Source organism: Typha latifolia, chromosome 4 (assembly GCF_019914945.1).
Source record: "Typha latifolia isolate L0001 chromosome 4, TyphaL0001v2, whole genome shotgun sequence".
In the NCBI taxonomy this organism is placed as follows: Eukaryota; Viridiplantae; Streptophyta; class Magnoliopsida; order Poales; family Typhaceae; genus Typha; species Typha latifolia.
In genome coordinates this window covers 4,274,313-4,296,833 of record NC_133089.1, presented here as the reverse complement: position 1 = coordinate 4,296,833, position 22,521 = coordinate 4,274,313, and the positions used below count along the sequence as shown (strand labels likewise).

At 40.8% G+C, this 22,521-nt stretch overlaps 5 protein-coding genes across 9 annotated transcripts; 3 read left to right on the top strand and 2 right to left on the bottom strand.

Annotated features, from left to right (window-relative positions):
* The first annotated feature begins 1,334 nt into the window (after nucleotides 1-1,334).
* LOC140786462 (proline-rich receptor-like protein kinase PERK15) lies at nucleotides 1,335-4,989 on the top strand. 3 transcript variants are annotated; one of them, XM_073134916.1, is made up of 9 exons: nucleotides 1,335-1,441; nucleotides 1,660-2,366; nucleotides 2,477-3,019; nucleotides 3,186-3,272; nucleotides 3,399-3,469; nucleotides 3,584-3,660; nucleotides 3,840-3,981; nucleotides 4,080-4,241; nucleotides 4,504-4,989. In XM_073134916.1, exons 2-9 carry the CDS (start codon nucleotides 1,733-1,735, stop codon nucleotides 4,777-4,779), a joined length of 1,992 nt encoding a protein of 663 aa, XP_072991017.1. In that variant the 5' UTR covers nucleotides 1,335-1,441; nucleotides 1,660-1,732; the 3' UTR covers nucleotides 4,780-4,989. The 3 variants fall into 3 exon arrangements, with proteins under 3 accessions (XP_072991017.1, XP_072991016.1, XP_072991018.1); XM_073134915.1 differs by lacking the exon at nucleotides 1,335-1,441 and adding an exon at nucleotides 1,453-1,584; XM_073134917.1 differs by lacking the exon at nucleotides 1,335-1,441 and having other exon boundaries at nucleotides 1,614-2,366.
* Nucleotides 4,990-5,146: 157 nt separating this feature from the next.
* On the top strand, nucleotides 5,147-7,182 carry LOC140787793 (pentatricopeptide repeat-containing protein At1g74900, mitochondrial). Its single transcript, XM_073136895.1, has one exon. The coding sequence runs from the start codon at nucleotides 5,360-5,362 to the stop codon at nucleotides 6,809-6,811; it is 1,452 nt and encodes a 483-aa protein (XP_072992996.1). The 5' UTR covers nucleotides 5,147-5,359; the 3' UTR covers nucleotides 6,812-7,182.
* LOC140787794 (transcription termination factor MTEF1, chloroplastic) lies at nucleotides 7,069-8,032 on the bottom strand. Its single transcript, XM_073136897.1, has one exon. It carries the CDS (start codon nucleotides 8,005-8,007, stop codon nucleotides 7,180-7,182), a length of 828 nt encoding a protein of 275 aa, XP_072992998.1. The 5' UTR covers nucleotides 8,008-8,032; the 3' UTR covers nucleotides 7,069-7,179.
* Nucleotides 8,033-9,464: 1,432 nt separating this feature from the next.
* Nucleotides 9,465-16,244, top strand: LOC140785537 (ATP-dependent DNA helicase DDM1). 3 transcript variants are annotated; one of them, XM_073133412.1, is made up of 15 exons: nucleotides 9,468-9,670; nucleotides 9,900-10,232; nucleotides 10,317-10,415; nucleotides 10,987-11,333; nucleotides 11,411-11,597; nucleotides 11,694-11,869; nucleotides 12,546-12,612; nucleotides 12,686-12,875; nucleotides 12,964-13,068; nucleotides 13,160-13,254; nucleotides 13,365-13,484; nucleotides 14,723-14,842; nucleotides 14,931-15,029; nucleotides 15,107-15,208; nucleotides 15,734-16,244. In XM_073133412.1, exons 1-15 carry the CDS (start codon nucleotides 9,596-9,598, stop codon nucleotides 15,962-15,964), a joined length of 2,346 nt encoding a protein of 781 aa, XP_072989513.1. In that variant the 5' UTR covers nucleotides 9,468-9,595; the 3' UTR covers nucleotides 15,965-16,244. The 3 variants fall into 3 exon arrangements, with proteins under 3 accessions (XP_072989514.1, XP_072989516.1, XP_072989513.1); XM_073133415.1 differs by lacking the exons at nucleotides 11,411-11,597; nucleotides 11,694-11,869 and having other exon boundaries at nucleotides 9,467-9,670; XM_073133413.1 differs by lacking the exons at nucleotides 14,723-14,842; nucleotides 14,931-15,029; nucleotides 15,107-15,208 and having other exon boundaries at nucleotides 9,465-9,670; nucleotides 15,734-16,229.
* A 387-nt stretch (nucleotides 16,245-16,631) lies between these two features.
* On the bottom strand, nucleotides 16,632-21,285 carry LOC140787149 (cyclase-associated protein 1-like). Its single transcript, XM_073135932.1, has 10 exons — nucleotides 20,837-21,285; nucleotides 19,929-20,097; nucleotides 19,764-19,828; nucleotides 18,761-19,073; nucleotides 18,526-18,682; nucleotides 18,269-18,378; nucleotides 18,076-18,131; nucleotides 17,907-17,963; nucleotides 17,268-17,411; nucleotides 16,632-17,017 (listed from the first exon to the last, which is right to left on the bottom strand). Exons 1-10 carry the CDS (start codon nucleotides 21,113-21,115, stop codon nucleotides 16,931-16,933), a joined length of 1,437 nt encoding a protein of 478 aa, XP_072992033.1. The 5' UTR covers nucleotides 21,116-21,285; the 3' UTR covers nucleotides 16,632-16,930.
* Nucleotides 21,286-22,521: the final 1,236 nt, after the last annotated feature.

Genomic DNA, 22,521 nt, shown 5'->3' with positions numbered 1-22,521 from the left:
ATGTTAAAGGATATGTTTCTTTTACTATAGTATATATATTATGTTTTTCTCCCACCAATATTGATAATGTATTTTTCAACCTACGATGCTGAAATGAAAATATTTTGCTCATTAATGTCCATTTATTTGTGCGGACAATATAGAGTGATATTATATTTGACAGTTCCAGATTGAAGCCTTGGACTCCTAATATATTGGGTGATATCATTTTGATACCTAGCATTAGCATTTCAGATGCTACAGAGAGAAGTGGAATTGGTATGCCATTGTTTGAGGGTTTAAAGAAAGGTATATTTGTGAAGTTGCTTGGAGAATTCTTTATGGCCGCTTACCGAGGAAAAATGCTCCTGATATAGTGGGTTAGAGCATGCACAAGATTATGAATTTCCAGTCACAAAATATCTGATGTTTTTTTTTCCTATTTTCTTTCCTTTCACAGTAACCTTTGCAAAACAGGACGTGGTCATAAGTTTCTTTCTGAGCTTCTCTTGGAGATAGATTTAAGAACTATGTAAGAACAGCATCCTCAGTTTTTTTTTTTTTTTTTTTTTTTTTTTGCAATTAATGATGCAGCATGTTGAAGGCTTAACATTGATCCACAATTCCATGCTGATCTATTATGATTTTCTAGCTTGACAAAAGCTCTCCAGAGTGGATAAACTTTTCTTAATTTGCGGCAGCTGACAGGTCTGTTATTTCTACTGCATTCCCATGCTTTGTAAATGAAATTTTGTTCCAGTTTGTTTTCCTTATATTCCTCGATATTTTCTATAACATCAGCCCGAAAAGTGCTAGGGTGACAATTTTTAATATGTACATTAAATTTAGGAAAAGACCCAAGTTTCTGTTGATTTTATATGAGCTTGTTTAGTACGTACGGCTAGCTACTTCATGACTGTTGAGCGATTTAAAAAGAATAGGGTTTTGTGTGCATATTCCTCTAAATTTTCATACTTGCAGGTGGAGAAGTATGTAATATATATAATCTCTCTGTTAACACTTTTAACTATTTCTATTTCAGCCAACAAGCAAGCTGGATTCAGTTAATAGGCCTTACCACACGTGCAACTCGCATGACCATGCGACTCCGAACTGGTGGTCACAGCCTCACTTCGTATCGGATGGTCGCGCGCGAAAGGCAGTAACGGCCGGTTCGGTAGCGGAGAGGATAGGAGAGGAAGTAATAGCAACCTCTCCGGCCTTCCGTTCCGTACGACCAAAAAAAAAAGATATTAAAAAAATGGCACAAAAAAAAAGAAACTACTCCAATGGCCTAAATTGTCTAAAATTCTAATACGCGACTAAAAATAGCGAACTATGCATGAAGCCCCCAACAAGAGATTGGAGGGCTGGCGGTTGGGAAGTGGACGAATCCCACGCCACATCTCTTCTTTCTCCTCTTCCGTCTCTGCGTATTCCTTTCTTCTTCCCAAGGAAGAAGGTCTCTTTCTCCCTCTCTCTCTGTCTCTCCGCGAGTTTATTTTTCTTTCTTTTTTTTTTTTGTTCTAACTCATCATCTTCTTTAAGACCTCAAATTCTGAGCTCGAGATATTTTTAATAGGAGAGGAGGTGAACTTGATAAGTGTAAGGGATTAGATTGCTAGGATTGACTCTTCTGCTCCAATGCCATGCTAAAGCCAACGCGTGGGAATTTTGCAGGGGCTTGTGATCAAGAAGTTGGCGTAGAAGAGCATTGAAAACGAGGGTGGAGTTCTCTCCATCCTCGGAGAAAATGGCTTCGCCCCCTACTGCTGCTCCGCCGCCTGATTCTTCCTCTCCGCCCGCCCCCGACTCGCCTCCCCCGGCGAGTAGCCCACCTCCCCCGGCGAGTACCCCACCTCCATCGCCCCTTCCTAACTCGTCGCCACCGCCGCCGCCGTCGCCATCCTCCCCGCCGCCGTCGTCCCCACCGCCGGCATCCACGCCTCCAACCACCACCCCGAATGCTCCTCCTCCGGAAGAATCCGGTACTCCGCCCTCCTCGCCTCCTCCTCCACTGGATAACTCTTCTTCTTCTTCCGCTCCACCGCCAAAATCGGATAACAAATCGCCGCCGCCGCCGCCACCGCCCCCGCCTTCTTCTAAATCAGCATCCCCAACGCCGCGTTCTCCTTCCGCGGCATTGACGCCGCCACCGCCGAGAGCCACCTCGAAGTCGCGCACAACGCCCAGCAGCAACGATGAACCGACATCATCGAGCAAGAGCGATCACTCTGATTTAAATCTGCCTCTTATAGTAGGGGTCGCAGCCGGGGTCGCGGCATTCGTCGTCGTTTTGATGATTGTTGGATTGGTTTGCTGCGCTAGGAAGAAGAGGAAGACCCACAACGCCATGCACTACTACTCCGATAATTCAGGACCCAAAGGTCATTTTAGATGATATTTCTTTAATTCTGAATTTTAGAACTTCTTATTTTTTTTATTTTTTTTACATCGATCATCTTCTTCATCTTGAATGGAATTTATACCTTTGTAGGCAATGGCTACTACGACAATAGCGCACTCCCAAAGTGGCAAAATGGAGCTCAAAGCACAGACTACATCGGAAAAATCCCTCCGCCGCCAGGTGCAGTCCTACCGGTATCCAACTGGCACATGCAGCCGCAGCCGCCTCCGGCAGCCATGCACAGCAGCGACATGAGCTCAGCGTACTCCGGCCCTCACGGCCCGCCACTGCCACCGCCTTCGCCCAGCGTAGCCTTGGGATTCAACAAGAGCACTTTTTCCTATGATGAGCTCTCTGCGGCCACCAGTGGTTTCTCCCAAGCCAATCTTTTGGGTCAAGGTGGATTTGGGTACGTGCACAAAGGTGTGCTTCCTAATGGGAAGGAGGTTGCAGTGAAGCAGCTCAAGTCTGGAAGTGGGCAAGGGGAGAAAGAGTTCCAAGCTGAGGTTGATATCATTAGCAGAGTCCACCATCGCCACCTTGTGTCTCTTGTTGGATATTGTATCGCTGGGCCGCAAAGGATGCTTGTCTATGAGTTTGTTCCTAACAAGACCTTAGAGTATCACCTCCATGGTTGGCCTCTCTCTCTCTCTCTCTCTCTCTCTCTCTCTCTCTCTCTCATTTGATCATTGCTATAGTCGTCATAAACCTATAGTTGATCACATCAACCTCTTCCTCTCTTAAGGGCTACGTCTCTGGCATCAAACACTTATTAATAGTTTGTATTCATCATTCGTAGGGAAGGGTCTCCCGGTGATGGACTGGCAAACAAGAATGAGGATTGCTTTAGGGTCCGCGAGAGGCCTTGCTTATTTGCATGAAGACTGTGAGCTCCATATACTTATTTCTTTTGCTCTGTTTCTTGCAATATATATATATTTTTCTTGTTTGATATACTCAATCTGGGTTTGTTTACCCAAATATCTATTATCTACATGCAATCTTTGTGAAGGTCACCCTCGCATCATTCATCGCGACATCAAAGCTGCTAACATTCTCCTTGATCACAAATTTGAGGCTATGGTAAGACAACTTATTGACGTGTATTGCAAATAGATATTACCTATGTGGATGTTGCTATTTCATTACTTCACTCTTCATAGTAAAGTTAGCTAAGTACTTCTATCACTGACCTAGGTTGCTGACTTTGGATTGGCCAAGTTGTCTTCTGACACTAATACACATGTTTCGACACGCGTCATGGGAACTTTTGGGTAAGTAACTATGGTTCATAACTATGTATAAATAGGCAGCCAACATGTATTTCTGAATACACTACTTAGATTTCTGGTTTTTAGCTGGGATGCTATAAGTTTAAGTTTCCATTTTCTGTCAAGGAGTAGTAGCCTCACTGAGCAATTCTTGCTGATTCAGTATTCTTTACTGAATGCAGCTATCTGGCTCCTGAATATGCATCAAGTGGCAAGCTCACCGAGAAATCTGACGTCTTCTCATTTGGCGTGATGCTCCTCGAGCTGGTCACCGGACGCAAGCCTGTCGACATGTCTGTCATGGAAGATAGCTTGGTCGAGTGGGTCAGTGTGCTTCCTATTTGAAAAACCAATATGTGTGTTCCTCTTTATGCTTTGAATCCATGCGTTAATTTGACTTGCTTAATTGATTGCATCTGCAGGCAAGGCCCCTTCTCACCCGTGCATTGGTCGACGAGAACTACGACGACCTGGTGGATCCGCACTTGGAGAACAACTACAACGCTATGGAGATGCAACGCATGGTTGCAAGTGCTGCTGCTTGTGTTCGCCATTCTGCTAAGAGGCGTCCCAAGATGAGCCAAGTATGGAATCGTTATCTAATACCTGTTGTAATCTGCATCACTAATTGTTCGATATTTAATATTCATCTGGCAAACTACTACAATAATTTATTTATATACCGTTGTTGTTGATCAAAATACTATATGGAAAACACAAGTATAGGAAGAGAGAGATAAGGAAGTATGTTTTATGTGTTCCTTAGAGGACTATACTAAGATAAGCATGAGATGCAATTATATATACTTGTATACCTATCTTGACAAATGCCTTTCCTATAAACAGATTGTGCGTGCGTTAGAGGGTGATGTCTCACTGGAGGACTTGAACGAAGGGGTGAAGCCCGGGCAGAGCATGTTCTTCAGCTCGAGCTCCGACCACGAGTCCGGCTCATACAGTTCAAACATGAGGAAGTTCAGACGTGTCGCACTTGAGAGCAACGACTACAGCAACGACTACAGTGGCGCAACCAGCGAGTACGGCCTTAACCCCTCGGAGTCCAGCAGCTCAGGGGAGAGCACTGCAGGAAATCACAGAAACAAAGCTCGTCCACCACTCTAAATGACTACGCTAAATAGGATACACTCATTTGTGGAGATTAAAAGAGTTTCCTTGTGCTGAATGCTTTACACAGCAATTGATCATGTTAATGACTCTGAGTGTGTCTTCCTACTAATAACTGCTTAACTATGAAGACATAATGTCTACCAGCAGATTGCAGCAGTGTTATATGCCTGAAGAAACAAAATGTCTGGGCACTCTCTCTCTCTCTCTCTCTCTCTCTCTCTCTCTCTCTATATATATATATATATATATATACACACACACACATATGCATTACTTCCTGTCTTACCTATTATATGTAGGTATCTTTGGTTCTTGTGAAGGTATAACTTTTTACAATCTCAGGCTGCCAAATCAGTTAAATAAATAATAAAATTTCCTTTAAATTGATGGATGATCTGCATTCGATCACTCATCTCTCCAAATGATGCAACTCTTATTGCGAAAGATCTCAAAAGAAAAAGAAAGAAAAAAAGAGAAACTATCTTGGTCGTTCAAGAAATGATGAAATAGTTAACTAGGTAGGAGGTCCCACGTGGCAGGTTATAACTATACTTGTGAGAAACTCCTCCTGTGGATGCCTCTGTATTCACCTTCCATGCCTCCATCTGACTCCTCTTCCTCCTCTCTCTCGTCCCTCATCACCTCTCTCGTCCTCCGCCACTCCCCAACCACCACCAAGCCCCAATCCCTCGCCCTCGCTCTCTCCCACCTCTCCCCTCCTCCCCCATGGCCGCCCTCCATCCTCTCCTCCGTCTTCAAACGCCTCTGGAACCACGGCCCCCTCGCCCTCCTCTTCTTCCATTCCCTCCTCCACCTTCCACACCCGAACCCGCCTCCTCCTCCCTCCACCTTCGACCTCGCCATTGACGTCGCCGCCCGCCTCCGCGACCGCCCCGCCCTCCTCAGCCTACTCTCCCTCCGCCGCCGGCTCGCCGTCCCCTCCTCCCCCCGCACCTCCGCCATCCTCATGGAGCGCTACGCCAACTCCGGCAAGCCCGACCGCGCTGTCCGCGTCTTCCTCTCCATGGGTCCCGACCAAGACCTCTCCGCCTTCAACACCCTACTCGACGTCCTCTGCAAGTCCCGCCGCGTCGAGAAGGCCACATCCATCTTTAAAGCCCTCAGAAGCCGCTTACCGCCCGATGCCGTCACCTATAACGTCATAGCCGACGGGTGGTGCAGGCTGAAGAAGACATCGAAAGCCTTGGAGGTGTTCAAGGAGATGGTCGAGTCCGGAATCGAGCCGACCATGAACACGTACAACATAATTCTGAAAGGGTTCTTCCGAGCCGGGCAGGTGAAGCAGGCGTGGGAGTTTTTTACCGAGATGAAGAAGAGGGGGAAGAAGGAGGGTATTTGCCGCCCGGATGTGGTCTCTTACACTACGGTGGTTCACGGATTGGGCTTGGACGGGCAGTTAGATAAGGCAAGGAAGGTGTTCGATGAAATGGTTGGCCAAGGATGTTTGCCGTCGGTGGCCACTTACAATGCGCTGATACAGGTGATATGCAAGAAGGGTAAGATTCAAGACGCCGTGTTAATGTTTGAGGAAATGGTGGGGAAGGGATATACTCCCAATGTCGTCACTTACACCGTCCTGATTCGAGGGCTATGCCATGCCGGGGAGATGGCCCGGGCGATGGAGCTGTTCGACAGGATGACGCACGAAGGGTGCGAGCCGAGCGTGCAGACATACAATGTTGTCATAAGGCATTGGTGCGAGGAAGGGGAGATTGAGACTGGACTAGAGGTGTTTGCGAGAATGGGCGAGAGAGGGGACTGTTTGCCGAATTTGGACACGTATAATGTGATCATTAGCGCGATGTTTGTAAGGAAGAGGCCAGAGGACATGGTGGTGGCCGGAAAGATGGTGATGGAGATGGTGGAGAGGGGATATTTACCGAGAAGATTTGTCTTCAATCGTGTCCTCAACGGTTTGTTGCTCACAGGGAACCAGGAATTTGCTAGGGAGCTCTTGAGATTGCAGGACAGATTTGGGCGCCTACGTCGTGAAATCAAATTGTGATTGCGAATAAGAGGCTTTAATCTGATGAAGTCACGGAGAAACACGGCGCCATGTAATCTTCGAGGATTTGAACAACTATGTTAATGATATATAAGGGAAGTCTCTGAGCTTGGGGTCAAACTTGAGAAGGTTGAAATATAGAGCTTGTGGCTGACTTCGAGCTTTCTTGATGGCAATTTCCAAGTCAAACAATTATCAAGTGAGATGCATACGTTTTCTCTTGTATAGATTTTTTTTCTCATACTTATCCAATAGTATTTCATGTTTTGGATCCAAAACTCGAATGCAGAAGTTGTAAACTATAATAAGCAAATAGGCACAGAAACAAAGGAGGAGAGTATCGATCATACCCCTCACAAGATCCCACTTCACTTCCACTTCGCATAAAACTTCTCATCACTCCACAACAGCATCCTCCTCAAAGAAATATTTACACCCCTTTCCTTGAGCCACAGATGCCTCGGTGCAATCCTCTTCTCCAAGCTAAACCCGAAGAACTGCGGGAATTTTTTCACCTCCTCCACCGACCTCCGCATCGCATACACCAAGTAATCCACCTTCGGTCTCAAATTGTTCTCCATGCTATACCCAAAGACCGCAGGACAACGCGCGCAGATCCCACCCGCGTCCTCGTACGAGAAACCCAACTCCTCTAAAGATCTTACCTTGGACACCAGCTCCTCCACTGGGGTACTAAGGAGATGTGCGTTTTGGTTGGTCGGGAAATCGAGATTCTTGAGACCAAGGTCGCGTAAGAAGAGGAGGGTCGGCCTTAGCCGGTGCTCGACGTTGGAGACGAGGAGTTTGGGGCACCAAAGGATGAGATCGCGGGATTGGGTTGGGGACAAGGAGAGGTCGGAGGCGAGGAAGGAAAATACGGGGGAGAGGGTGAGGTGGGGATCGATGGAGGAGGAGAAGAGGGTGGGGCAGAGGAAGGAGAGCCTGGGGAAGTGGGACTCGGAGAAGCCCTTGGCTTTGAGGTAGGCGACAATGGAGAGTACCCAATCAAGGGATTCGGGAGAGGAAGGAGGGGCGATGCCGAGAGACTTGAGATGTTTGATGTTTTGCCGATGAGAGCGTCGGAATTGGAGCAGGTAGGGTGGATGCGAGGAGGAAGGCAGAGGTTGAAATCTGGGATTTTTGGGGGTTCTTCGGGTGGAGCAGAGTGGAAAATGGAGGGAATGGACGAGGAGCATCTTTTTATCTTCTCTTCTTGGGATTCTTTTCTTTTCATTTTTTAAAGGCTATATTTCAAGGTTGATAGGGGTTACGGGTCGGGCTAAAGTCAAGTCGGATCCAATAAGATCGGCCCATTTACTAAAGAAAGTACAATTCGAGACATGAGATATTTCCTTTTACAAAATCTGCTCCTAAGAAAACTAACAATCCTAAGTCTTAGATAGTTTGATGGGCAAAATATATACTTTTTATTTATGAAAAGTAAAAGATATCTATAATTAAGCTTTTTCCACAACTCTTTTTTTGGTCCTGGAGGATACAAATTAGATAAAAGAGTTAGTCCTTAATAATATATAAATTAAATTAATATGTTAAAAGAACTAATCCTTTTTAATATATAAACCGGACAAATAATGTTTTTTATGAAAAGGCTAATAATTTCATTAGTCTCAGTTACATGCACGAGCTTGATACACACAGAAATTGAAAGATACTTTGAAGTATACGACAAATAAAAATAAGCATCAAGTTCAAAAGGGTAGGGTGTATAATATCTAAGTGAAACTATACGCAAAAGGCTAGCTAATGGAAAACATTAAGGAGCATCGTGAATTTTGAGGTGATATAGCCGCCATTAAAGCTGCCTCTACAGAAAACATTAAGGAAAACTAAAAAATAAACCAGAAAGGCACGACTGAGGTGTAGACAATAACGAAGGAGGACGGCGGCATGGCGGACAACTATGGACAAATATATGAGGTGATATAGCCATTAAAGCTGCCTCCACCTTCTTTGAACCGACCCGCAGTTGTTGCAGTTGAACAAATACGTCAGTCCTCGTTACGGTTACGGGTACGGGTACGGGTTGATAAAACCCAACTTACTATCAAAATCCTTTGTCTCTGTCTGGTTCTCTTCATCATCCAATTTAACCCTGGTTAGAAAAGAAAACAATTTTAAGTCACGCCTAACGGTCTAAAATTTGAACGCAAAGAAGAGCCTTCCTTCTCTAATATTTCCCTTTGGAACGCTCAGACAGACCTTTACACAAGCCGTGCAGATCGCAGTCAAAAAAACCTCAAGCAATCAAAAGCAAAGTCTGTGATCGTGCCGTACTACACACGCCAAGTCCGAGACACTCCTCTCTTCCCATTCTAGGAACAAAGCAAGCGCATTTGAATGCCATGGGTCCCGTTTACCACACTACCCCTCACGAGTACAGCACACCCCCCCTTAGGTTATTCCGTAAATAAACTCCAACTCTAGCCTGTTAAGTTTCTCTCTCCTCTACTATTTTCCCGCCCAAACCTCTGGCCTCGTCCTATTACTAAAGGAAACCACCGGGCGACGCTTCCTCTCTCTCTCTCTCTCTCTCTCTCTCTCTCTCTCCCTTTTAGATTTAGGTATGGGGCAAAAGTTGTAAAGGGATTCAATTTTTATTTATTTTTATTTGGATTGAAATGCATGATTAATTTCGGCAGAGAAGAAAAGGGAAGTTCCTTTCGAGCGTTTGATTTCATTGGTGTCATCTAATTTCGCTGTTATTTTGCGTAGTTTTTGGTCCCATTAGCAAGCTCGATTATTGCCTCGTTATTTGAGGAAGAAATGGAGGCAGCGGCGGCAAATGGAGCGAAGAGCGATGGTGCTGCGGATTCTCCCACGTCCGTGTTAGAAGAAGAGGTTGTTCTTTCGATTTCTTAGTTCGTGGAGTTCTAACTTTGTTTTAGTCTATTCGCGCTTTGAAACAAATTTTTTCTTTTGGGGTTTAGGGTTTAGGGTTAGGGTTTTCATTTTTCCAAGATTTTTCCCGGCAATCTAAATTGATCATTTGTGTACTTTTTCTGTCCTCTTCGCCTATTTAATTTCATTTTTTTGTATTTCGGTTTTTTTTCCCTTCGGATAAAACCAGGAAATATCCGATGCCAAAGCTGCAGGTGGATCCGAGGACGAAGAGATTTCTCGATTGAACGGCGACGTGAAAAGCGAAACTACTGGTGAGGAAATTCCTTCTCTGCCCCTTGAGCTGGAGGCGAAGAATGGAGACACGGCGCTCATCACGGAGACGATGACAAAAGAGGAGGAGAAGTTACTGGAGGCGCGGGTAAGGGAGAAGGAGGCGAAGGAGGCGGTGATGAGAGATGCTTATTATCCTGAGGCTCGGTTCAGCAAGTTGGATGAGCTGCTGACTCAAACGCAGCTTTACTCGGAGTTCCTCCTTGAGAAGATGGATGACATCACATTTGTGAGTGATCTTGTTGTATACATTCTGTCTGCCATATGTCCTGTTTGGGTTGATGCAGGTTGATCTGTGTTATTTTGTAAACAGAATGCTGTAGAGAACCAAGTTGCAGAGGAGGACGAGACAAAGGAAAAGAAGAAAGGTCGGAGTAGGAAGAGGAAGTCTACTACTGCGCAATATGACAATGTGAGTTTTTGGTTTAGTTATTTACAATCTGCTGATATTAGCTTACAATATCGTTTGTTGTAAAATAAGGAAAAATTGTCTATTCTGTGAAATCATGTGAAATGTAATTTCTATCTATACTGTCATCATTAGATATATCATTCAAAGTTTCCGTTTCAATTGGTTTTGGTTTTGACCTCTAGAAAGAAAAAACTGAATATTTTAGAGTGACATAGAATAGTTTTAATCTATTGTGGTCCAAAATAAATGTCAAAATAAAAAATCTTGATAGTTTCAGCCTTAACCAAAGAATTTCGGTTTTAGTATTCATTAAGTTTCAGTCTTTACTGTTCAGTCTTGGGTGAAACTTCAGACCACGATATATATATATATATATATCGTGCATGTGTGCGGATGACCATAATTTGTTTATATATGTGTGTGACCATGATTTGTTTATATATATATATATATATATATATATATATATATATATATATATATATATATATATATATATATATATGTATGTATGTATGTATTATCTCACTGGAACCTGAAGGGAATTCACCTGATGTCTGTTGTTCTTCAGAAAAGAGCAAAGACTGCCGTGGCAGCCATGCTTACGAGGTCTCGGGAGGCTGTTACACCTGAGGATGCTAACCTCACCGAAGAGGAGAGAGCTGAGAAAGAGCAGGCCGAACTTGTTCCATTAATGACTGGTGGGAAATTGAAGTCTTATCAAATTAAGGGTGTGAAGTGGCTAATATCATTGTGGCAAAATGGACTCAATGGGATACTAGCAGATCAAATGGGTCTTGGCAAAACAATTCAGACAATTGGATTTCTTGCCCATCTTAAAGGGAAGGGTTTGGATGGGCCTTACATGGTTATAGCTCCCCTTTCCACTCTCTCAAATTGGGTGAATGAAGTATCAAGGTAAAAATTGTTATCCCTTTTTACATTCTTGAACCATTTAAATATCATTGCTCTAATATGAGGAACTCAAATTTCAGATTTGTTCCTTCTATGAAAGCTGTTATTTATCATGGAACGAAGAAAGAAAGGATGGAGATTAGAAGAAAATTTATGCCTAAAGAGATTGGTCCTAAATTTCCTCTAATAGTCACTTCGTACGAGATTGTACTTAGTGATGCAAAATTTCTAGCTCATCATAAGTGGAAATATGTAGTTGTAGATGAGGTAACATTAAATGTGGCTGATTATTATGCTTAACATCTTGATATGCTATAGTGTTTTTTGTACAATGTATTTTACTCCATGTCCTCTTGGGTGTAGGGCCATCGACTGAAAAACTCAAAATGTTTACTGTTGAGGGAATTGAGACGCTTGCCAATTGAAAATAAACTTCTTTTGACTGGGACGCCTTTGCAGAATAATTTGGCTGAATTGTGGTCATTATTGAACTTTATCCTTCCTGATATTTTCTCATCCCATCAGGAATTTGAGTCCTGGTAAGGATGCTGCGATGGTTCTCTATACTGTCATCATATCACTTGCTTACAATGCTGGGCATTTTTTGGTTTCCTTTGTGACAATTCATTCACTAGTCATTTCATTACTATAAAGGAAAACAATATCTTGTGCTAGAGTATAAAAGGTGTTGAGTTCCCATATTAGCATATCTGTTTCTGGAACTCATGATATGCTGCTCAGGGATTCCAATAATAAAGATTGTAGAAACTTTGAGTTTAATGAATAAAGTTAATGCAATGCATTCCGTATTGTCTATTTACTTTCTCGTTTGTTAGCTTATTAATGGTGTAATATTTTGTTGATGGTTGCTTTCTTTGTTTGATCTATCTCTCCACAGGAAATTGGGGACCAAGGTAGATGCAACACTTTTAATATGGCTATAGTGGATGAGTGTTTAACAATGAAGGAGCTTTTGAGAGGAGTAAAGTAGAGTCTAAGTTTAGAGTTTTAGAATTGGTTGCAGTTTCTATTTGTAGTCTGCTTTACTTGGTTTAAACAATCGCTGTGACAACTTTACTTGGTTTAGTATTTGACTAGACTCACTGTAGTTACTAGTAAAGGCATATTCCAAATTAAGTATCATATTGGATTGCAATTTATGTTTGTTTGTCTGTTGTCTTGTACTTTGAACTAATAGACATTTTCTATTTTTAGGTTTGATCTATCTGGTAGGGGATGTGAGAACCAGCAGGAAGTGAGTGAAGAGAAGAGAAGGGTTCAGGTTCTAATCTTTTTTCTGAGGACATACTCTAGTTTTGTTCTTCAACTCTTTTTAATGATCTAGTTCTCCTTAGGTGGTATCAAAGCTTCATGCTATATTACGCCCATTTCTCCTAAGACGGATGAAGGAGGATGTGGAGCAGATGCTTCCACGAAAGAAAGAGATTATTCTATATGCTAATATGACCAACAATCAGAAGCAATTCCAGGATCACTTAGCTAACAAAACACTTGAGAATTATTTACAAGAGAAGGCTGAAAATTGTAAGAAGTTTTCATATGAAACAGATTCTACTTAAATTTTTATGAGATTAAGCTGACAGCTTATGCTAATGTTTGCACTATGTTTCAGTTTCTGGGAAAGTTGCCATGAAACAAAAGCTAAATAATTTAGTAATTCAGCTACGAAAGAATTGCAATCACCCTGATCTCTTGGAATCTGCTTTTGATGGTTCATGTATGTATTCTTTGAGTAAAAATATTTGACTTCACCGAAACAAATCAGCATACTTTTTCATATTGTCATTTCTTGATTGAGTTCCCTACAGACTTTTATCCACCTATAGAACAGCTAGTTGAACAGTGTGGAAAATTACAGTTGCTGGACAGATTATTGACCTTGCTTCTCGCTCGAAAGCACAAAGTAAGGCTCTCACTGGTTTTTCATTTTCTTTTTTCTTTTTTCTTTGTTTCTTTGTTATGGAATGTTTGATCACTTGTATTTTCTAAAATACTACATAATATTTTTTCTAGGTACTGATTTTCTCTCAGTGGACTAAAGTTTTGGACATTCTTGACTATTATTTAAGTGAGAAGGGCCTTGAGGTTTGCAGGATTGATGGTAATGTTAAGCTGGATGAAAGGAGGAGGCAGGTAAAAGCTATTTCCATCACGAATCTTTTGTGGAGTGATGTTCCTATATCCTACTTGTAATATGATAGGTACTTAAGTTTTTAGCTACTAGTGCTCTTGCTGGAGCTTGGGAAAAAGTAGGCTAATTTAATTGCACTTTGAACTGGTGTGGGTAACAATAGATGACATCTTTAGGACAGTTTAGGTGGTTGAGTAGTCATTTTCTCAAAGTAAAAAGAAAATAATAAATTGTACCTTAGAATTTAAGTGTGAAGTTTTCACCTAGAAGTTCCAAATTAACTGAATGTAAAGAGGGATATAACTGTACAGGTGTTGAGCAAGTATCCACATTCTCTTTAGCCACCTCTTTAGTACTTTTTATCCCCATTGGCCAATAATTGTCTCATTCCATGGATTTCTCGCACTTTGTGTATTCTGGGTAGCTTTCCTGCATATTTTTGAACCCTGTGGGACAGTGTTAACTGAAGCTTGGCCTAAAATTTAGGGTGGTAGTGGACACGTCTGCAAACCTCACATGATATTTCTCCCTGATAATAATCTCAATCTTTTGTACTAGTTGCCACTTGGAACTATGTTTGATGTAGAAGGTCTTAGTGTTTGTTCACCATTTTGTAGTTCAATTGTGGGAAGCATGGTCGCTGCGTTTGGTTTTAATAAATGGTGAGATGAAAGCAAAAGAGATCGCTACCATTTGTAGAGCACAATTTGGTAAAGTTGGTTATAGAGAACTGCTGAAAATGGCCATAATCCAGTGAGGCTGATTTGTATCTGTCCCAGTTTCTAAACAATTATAGGGTCCCAATTGCCCTTGATCTTTCCAAAATAACTTTCCCCAGATCATGGGAGCATAATATAAGTGATCAGGGATTATCTCACTTGCGGTTTCATTCGTTCATTGCATTAGTTCTTACATGATCTATTTCCTAGTAAAAAATTAGAATACATATTTATAAGCATGCAACTTCATATGTAAATGGGCTGACATCAAGTTGGAACAGTTAAATGTTTTTTAAGAGAAAGAGGTGGTAAATCATGTTTGCTGGTAGGATTTACTTGGTTGTCATTTATGCAGGCTCCTGCATTTATAGAGGACTCCTTTGAGATAACCCTATTGAGATACTACTTACAGTCTACATTATATTCAATTGTTTTTCATTTGTATTGTAAATGTGTGTTTTTTTAGATCAGTTAAATATTCATTATGTGAATTAATTGGGCTTCATTCTTGTACATGGCAGATAGAAGCATTTAATGACCTAAATAGTAGTGTTAATATCTTCATTCTCAGCACTCGAGCTGGTGGGCTGGGTATTAATCTTACTGCTGCTGATACCTGTATTTTATATGATAGTGACTGGGTAGGTGATCTTTTCCTTTACTATAAGTTCATGTATTAGGTTGCAGTGAGGTAAATAACAGTTGCAACTGACTTTACTTGAAATCCAGAATCCTCAAATGGATCTGCAGGCTATGGATAGATGTCACAGGATTGGGCAGACCCGGCCTGTACATGTATATAGACTAGCAACAGCAAATTCTGTAGAGGTAGGATTGGTTGATTTAATGTGTTCTTCAGATCTTTCTGCTTCTTTGGTGGAAAGCTTAAATTTACATCTTTGTAGGGTCGGATGATAAAGAAAGCTTTTGGGAAGCTGAAGTTAGAGCATGTAGTTATTGCCAAAGGGCAGTTCCAGCAAGATAGAGTGAAATCCAACACATTAGAGGTAACTTTGTTTTCTTCTTTCATGATTGTGCTACTTAGAGGGGGACTCATAGTTTGTGTCTCCCTTTTCCTATCTGAAAATAATTTCTGTTTTGGAGTGCAAATCATATGTCGAATGCAGTCCTGAGAGTTCATTCAGGTTGTCACTGTCAACAAGAGATGGCATGTTTCTAAAATGGTAATCAATTGAGTGATGGCCTTTTATAACATAATGTTGGGGAAAGGACCACTGTGCAGTCCTTAGTAACACATGAGATCGGAGGGTACATTTAACATACATCCTTAACATACATCCTTCAATAATCAACTAGGAAGACCTCATTGTTTTTATGTTGGTCCGGTGTGCCATTATGTGGACAGCACAAAAGAGTAGGAGGTTATGTGGAATGAGGGACTTACTACTAAATTGCATGCTTGTATACTAGTATTTAATGTCAGTTGTATGAGGAGAATTTGCCTGTTTTCCATGTAAATGAACTCTACTGGACCACCCTAGTTTAATGCACTTCTAATTGATATTCATTAGGAATGGGAATTACTGGCGCTCCTTCGAGATGAAAATGACGAGGAGGATAAGTTGATTCAGACTGACATCAGTGATGAAGATCTTCTGAGAGTCATGAATCGCAGCGACCTTGTCTCACCAGCTTCTGGTGATGCACCGGCAGTTAGTACTCTTCCTCTAAAAGGACCTGGCTGGGAGGTGGTGGTACCAACTAAAAGTGGTGGTGGTGTGCTCTCCTCACTGAGCAGCTGATCTCCAAAATCTGATCCATGAAGTTGCTGCTCTTCACAGTTGATGGTTTTTGCTGTGGAATTTTTGTAAAAGATGTGTATAGTAGGCATGACATGCCATGATGAGCCATTATTATCTTAGGATGTCTCATTACCATAGAGCTGTTGCAATTTTGAGAAAGCATTTATGCAGCAGGTCGTGTGAGACGTCCGTGTACACACTTTAAAACTACTATAATATCCCTGGTCTCTCTTGAAAGGAAAAAAGAACTATAAGCCTCGTTAAAGATGCTGTTGGGTTATCCAGTGGTAGATGCTGCCGTTTATAGATCCTGCGACTGGTTATCCAGTGGGAGAATTCTATTTCGATTTCTGCAGAAAATAATGCTCAATGTTTGGATTTCCGGTTATGAATTGGTAAAGTGACCAGAGGATTGGCTAACGTTGGCCCTGTGATGAAAGGTCCCTTGTCGTAAAAAGAAAAGGGAAATGACCTCAAGCTAAAGATATGGTAATGAAAGCTTTTTACATGAGATCATGAATCATGCCCAGAAAAAAGGGCTACTCAGTGCCATACACTTTCAGAGCCTTATATAACAAAAGCAATCAAGAGCACGGCACCGATGATAGAGGAATGATTTGTGTGCGTACGGCCAAGCAGCATTCCGTATATTAAGTAGTAACAAATATCAACGCAAACATTATTTCTTGATAAAACTTAATTACAAAGACGACTTGCCCAAGATGAGTGCCTTTGATGTACACAATGTATCTGAGCTACGTCAGAAATATGAAGGGGGGAAGAAAAAGTTTAAAACACCCGACAAGAATAAAGCAATCAAGAGATTACAAATATAGGCGGAAAAAGTGTAGCAGCAAAGGAAACCAAAACGAATAGATACCACAATCTCACACCAATTTCTGTTCTCTCTCCACCACAAAGATAGACTATAAGAAGACACTTACAGGGAAAAGTTGGTAATAAGAGTTATCCACCAGAGTGAGAAACCGGAATGGTTATGAACTGCCCATCCTTGAAAGTGTGGACAAATTGTTGTGGGAGTGCATGTTCCACCTGCAACATTTGAGAGGAAACTTTTGGACAAGTCCAATTCTATCTACTAGTCACAGGCCACAATTTGTGGGAAGAAATAATAGTTTGATCTGAGTTTTATGGAAGGTATTAAAGAAGCTTCAAAAGTAGTTATTATTAGGATTAACATGTGAATTATTGGACACATGAAATTTCATAATGGATATCCAACATTTACAAATACATGATGAAATATGGAAAAATGGATGAACGCATTGAGAGAGTGCCTTACCCAGTCTCCATCCGAGCCACTACTAGGAACCAGTACATTAATTTCACTAGATTTAGCAGTGGCAATAGAAGCTTGCAATGAATCTTTGCTTAGGTACAATTGGCATCCTGATGTATTGTCTATTGACATTGTTGGTGCCGAACCCTGAAAGTACATGGTAATAATTCTAAATATAGTCATCAATATCTGCAACATAATGCATGAAGTTCAAAGTCCCAATTTGTGCACGATGTATATCCACTCAAAAATCTACAATAACAAAATTCATTTACACCTCTCAGATAAGTCACATAGTATTTACAACTCAAAAACTCTAATCAATGATGTCATCTTAATTCTATCAATGCCTTGATACAAGCCTCTCTTTCGACACTAATAGCAAGAATTATTGAGAAAAGAATCAGCACAACTTTGACTAATATGGACTGTTGAGACTGAAACTGTCTTTTTCATTGGAGACAAATAATCATTTCCAAAATCAGATCTTTGAATTACCTAGCTTTTCAGCAGAAGAGATTAACGGAACTCCTTCCTAATTTAACTTCTTCATTTTGTTTTTAAAACAACTATCATGCTTGGCTCCAAACTGATAGCTCCTTTTTTAGTATTACAATTTGATCTAGTAGAAAATTTGAGTACCTGGCATTGAACCTCAACACCTTTGCAGTTCACAATCTCACAAGCTGCCACGACATCCTGAGCCATAATAATAAAATGGAGTCATCATTATGGTGCATTTGCACCCCATAAACATTAATACAAGAATCCTTGCAACTGCTGTTAGTGATATCAAAATTTTCATACTGACCATAAATACAATTCCCGTTTTAATGCATTTGTCAATAGTTATGTTGTTAACTTTCCCTGCACAAAATGAGTTATGGATCAAGATATATACACAATATTTAGGGGGCAGCAAATCAGATGTTAAAATTCTTCAAACCTACAAGACAACCTGAAAAAAATACAGTTATTATTAACCCCAACAGATTATGCACTACCTTTTACTTGCAAAACAGAATCCTTGCACCCATATACATACACGGATTGCTTAGAGTTACAGTCATCAATGACCAGGTTTTTCTTACCAATTTGATTTTCAACAGCCCACCTGCCAAAAGATGTATTGCAAATGTAAGAATTTGACAACATGAAACTATCGGAAGCTCTAATTACGGAAAAAGAAAAGAGAGGAAGTATAAATGAAGAAGAAAGACAAACAGAGCCTACTTCCTAACAAAACCTAAAATATGCTCACTTGCGGCCCATTTGAAGCTCCAATTTTGGCGGTCCATCTTTAGAAAAGGAAGTGGTACGAGAAGCTGCAGTACGAGAAGCCTTTTCAGTTCCACCAACAATACCTGTTCTATCAGTACGATTCTTGGTCTTCATGTCATCAGATACTTTCCTCAAACCTGTGAATCAGGACGTTGAAATCGAGTATTCCAATAGGAAAACTATCCTCCATTTTTTAAGGGAACATATGCTTGTACCTGCAGTAACAGCCTTGCCTGAGCTGATCTCTTGAAAGATAGCAGATATTCCTTCTTTAGGTCGTGAAGATGGTATCTCGGAGCTAAAAGCGGAAGTTGAGGGAGGTGATGGTGGAGCAGGGGACTTCACTGTTGCTTTAGATGTGGAGGAAGCAGATGATACAGAAACATCTGTACCTCCAGCAGGACCCCAAACAGGGCCCAGAGGATAAAAACCTTTGACATAATCCCTCAAACCAGGCAGATAGAGCTCCTTCAAAGCTTTAGCCCACTCTACATGGTCAGGGTCTTTATTTCTGTACTCCACAAGAATCTGAATAGAGAGGTGGAAGTTATTCAACTTATGACAGATAGCACTGGTCAAATTAAATATAGTGTATTATAGTTTAATCCATTGTGGAGATCCAGTTAAATATGGACATAATAAAAGAGTTAGTGCTGAGTTATTCTAAGATAGAAAATACAATGAAGAGTAAGAAATTGTCACAGCACAACTGCCTCAATTAGTGAAAGAATGAAACCAAGGAAATGATACAGCTTTCCAACACAAAATTGGTAAAACATGTCTTACTAAAGTTAGTACAATCACTTTCAAGAGACAAAATTTGAGGATTTTCCATGGACAAGGAAAATCACAAAAAGTCAGGTACTTATGGAACAAAATATATTCATTTTTAAGAAAAATAATGAACCTCTTATAATTTATAAAGTGAGGCAGCTAACACGAAGTAAAACAAATTGGGTTAAGCAAATAGTTATGCAATAGAAATTCTGGTTGCTTCCAAAAATTTGCACCGTGAGATTATCTTTTACCACATTTCATGATAGATTTGTTTACACAACCACTTTACAAGTTGACCTGAACCAACCCAACCGCTAAAGGAGATATGAATGGTTAATAAAAACCTGAACAGTTGGCAATAAAAGTCACCATGGATTAAGTGACTTCGCCCTCCTTTAAAATGTTAAATCACGTTAACTGTACACATAATGGAGTATTTACCTTGTTGTTGTAGAATTCAGCCATCTGCCAACTTTCTTCCACATGTGCAGTTGGAAGGCTCATACCTTGAGGGGGGAAAATACAAAGGAACAATCTTTATGTTGAATAAGACATAATTATATTTTTAAAGTCAGTAAAAGCAAAGAAATTCCAGAATTCACAAACCACAATCTTTTCCTAGGTAAGCGATCCAACCCAAAGCCGAGAGACTATCAGCAGCTGTCTTCAGATGATTGAAATAATCAGGCCTCCTTCCTTCTGTCAATGCATTTGCTTTGATAATCACATCACTCAGTGGCTTCAGAAACTCTGGTAAGCCAGGAAGGTCAGGTTTCTGCGGCATTAATTAAAGGCATGGTTCAGTTTCATATGCAACCATATGAATGGGCTTGAATATTTATACAAGCACATCTCCACAATTCATAAATTGAATCGACACTAACAATCATGGTTCGAAGCCTCGGTTTTGGTTTTCAGCTCCAATGTGAAAAAATATAAAATATTTCGGTCAGTTTCAGCTGGTTTTAGTTTTAGTTTTGTTCTCTCGGTTTCAAATTTATTTTGATAAAATAGTCTTTTTATCTTACATATTAATGCATTACACGAGATATTGGGTTAGGTACCAGTTGGATTCTAAGTCAAATTCAGCTCAGGATCTAAAACATACTTTAAAATTTGTTATTACCGCTGTTTTAGTTGAACCAAAAGGTGAAATGTCTTCGTTTCTGAGGAATCTTCAATCATGCTAACAATGAGGAATCCAGATTCAGATTGGTAGATTTGCATTAAAACACATAGTAACATATGCAGATCGATGTTTTTTCCAGCTGGAAGGAAAAAGAAAGCAGCTTAATCACTTTTCTGTTTACATTTCATTAACAATAAACTCTAGTGCATTTAACAATGGGATCAGATTTCTAAACCCAAACTTTATCGAGAAATACACCTCTTGAACAATAAAAATTAGAGCTGACTAAGCACATGAAGAAATTGTCACATGGTTCGAATACGCAAAAAGAAAAAGACCAAATAAAGAACATTAACTCTATAACTGGGAGAAAGAGGTCAACTACCTGCGACTTCTTCGCCTTGATGAGGAGCTCCTTCTCTACGGCGAAAGCTTCCTCGAGAATCTTGGTCACCTCAAGCACCTTCCCTCCGATCTTTTCCGCGGCTATTAGAAGCCGTCCGAGGGATCCCACGACCAGCTCGTCGAATGCCGCGATCGCCGGATCTACGGCCGGCGATTCGCCACAGAGGTCGCGGGAGGATGCGGATCCGGGGGCGCCGAGCGCCACCGCCTCCAAGCGCGCCACTGCCGCCTCGAGCCGCTCCACCAGCGATTTCTCCATCTCAAGACTACCAATTAAAGTAACAGGACGAAGAGCGGGATCCCGCTAGCTTCCTCTGCTGTTCTTTTTTTTATATGGCAGAGTTTGGGTAGCTTTCTTCTGATGCGACAATGAGCTGGTCCGGGCGGTTGGCTCGGCCGCTTTGCCGAAAGGCGAAACTAGTGGAAACTGAAAAGAGAAAAGGGAGGAAAATAAAAATAAATAAAAATAAATAAAAAAAGAAGCCATTTGCATTAAAAAAAAAGGGGGGGGCTTTTATAATTAATTACGTTTTTAATATTTTTGATTTAGCATATAAAATTTGGGGTAAATAATTTTTTTCTTTTTTATTAATAATGAATTTGAGTTCTTGTAATGAATATATTTTTTTATTTTAAATATACTTTTTTTGTAATAAATTACACATAATTTATATAAGAGAGCATACGTGAGCTTGTTTTTGTTATTTTGAAGGACGAAGATGAAATTGTGATGCCTCCAAAGTCCGAAAGACAACCATTGTTTTTCTATTATTTTTTTTAATAAGAAAACAGGCTCAGATGTTCTATTATTGGATCATGATAATGACAGAGATTATATGTTCAAAATTTGAAATGTTAGGGTTGTGAGTTTGTGTTAATAGAGTTGATTTAATTGCTCAAACATTTTTTTTCTCATCAAACCTATGATTAGCTTACAACGCCCTGTGATATATCTTTGGGAGACCTTCTAAGGTACCCTAAGAATTATTCTCTACTTTCTTTATACCACTTCACTTTCATACCTGTATTTAATATTAGGAGAGAAAATGATACGACTCGGTCCATATTGGCTCCACTCGCAATATTGGGATGAGCATATTTATCTAGTTAATTTTTATTTAAAAAAATAAAATGATTTTTGTCGGGGGCGTTCGAATGCAGAGACTGCGTTCGAACGGGCAATGCTAACGCCTACACGCGTTCACAAAAACAGAGAACGTCAATTATGCGGTTGAACGAACTTAGGTCGTTTGAACGCGATCGTTCAAACGCTTACACACATTTACAACGACAAAGAACTGTAATTCCGCATTCGAACGCACCGGAACGAAAATTGTTGGTTTGTTAGAGATTTTAACTTAGTTGATGGGTCCCTAGGATGAGCCTTTATAAATATGTGGAGGAAACTCTAATTGAAGTTTATGTGATAATTGAAAACGATATTGTGTCTTTATCTTCTTTTCTACTTACTCTAGCCATTGGTGCCCTTTCCACCTCCTTCATTCCACCGCCCAAGTCTTTGGTCGGCTTCCTCTAACTCCTAGTCTCTCTCTTATACAACAACTTCTTCTCCTTCACACCTAGGAATTAACCTAGCACCAATCTAGCCATTGAAGGGCTAACAAGTTATGATTTATCTGACCTTCAATCACTATTTGGCCGATA

Coding starts and splice junctions, on each gene's coding strand:
- LOC140786462 (XM_073134916.1), top strand. CDS start 1,733: ATGGCTTCGCCCCCTACTGCTGCTCCGCCGCCTGATTCTTCCTCTCCG. Junction 3,661..3,839: donor CGCGTCATGGGAACTTTTGG/GTAAGTAACTAT, acceptor TACTGAATGCAG/CTATCTGGCTCCTGAATATG. Junction 4,242..4,503: donor GGCGTCCCAAGATGAGCCAA/GTATGGAATCGT, acceptor TCCTATAAACAG/ATTGTGCGTGCGTTAGAGGG.
- LOC140787793 (XM_073136895.1), top strand. CDS start 5,360: ATGCCTCTGTATTCACCTTCCATGCCTCCATCTGACTCCTCTTCCTCC.
- LOC140787794 (XM_073136897.1), bottom strand. CDS start 8,007: ATGCTCCTCGTCCATTCCCTCCATTTTCCACTCTGCTCCACCCGAAGA.
- LOC140785537 (XM_073133412.1), top strand. CDS start 9,596: ATGGAGGCAGCGGCGGCAAATGGAGCGAAGAGCGATGGTGCTGCGGAT. Junction 12,613..12,685: donor AAGAGAAGAGAAGGGTTCAG/GTTCTAATCTTT, acceptor AGTTCTCCTTAG/GTGGTATCAAAGCTTCATGC. Junction 13,485..14,722: donor TGGATGAAAGGAGGAGGCAG/GTAAAAGCTATT, acceptor TGTACATGGCAG/ATAGAAGCATTTAATGACCT.
- LOC140787149 (XM_073135932.1), bottom strand. CDS start 21,115: ATGGAGAAATCGCTGGTGGAGCGGCTCGAGGCGGCAGTGGCGCGCTTG. Junction 18,379..18,525: donor GAGCTTCAAATGGGCCGCAA/GTGAGCATATTT, acceptor ATCTTTTGGCAG/GTGGGCTGTTGAAAATCAAA. Junction 18,132..18,268: donor TTCTGTTTTGCAAGTAAAAG/GTAGTGCATAAT, acceptor CATTTTGTGCAG/GGAAAGTTAACAACATAACT.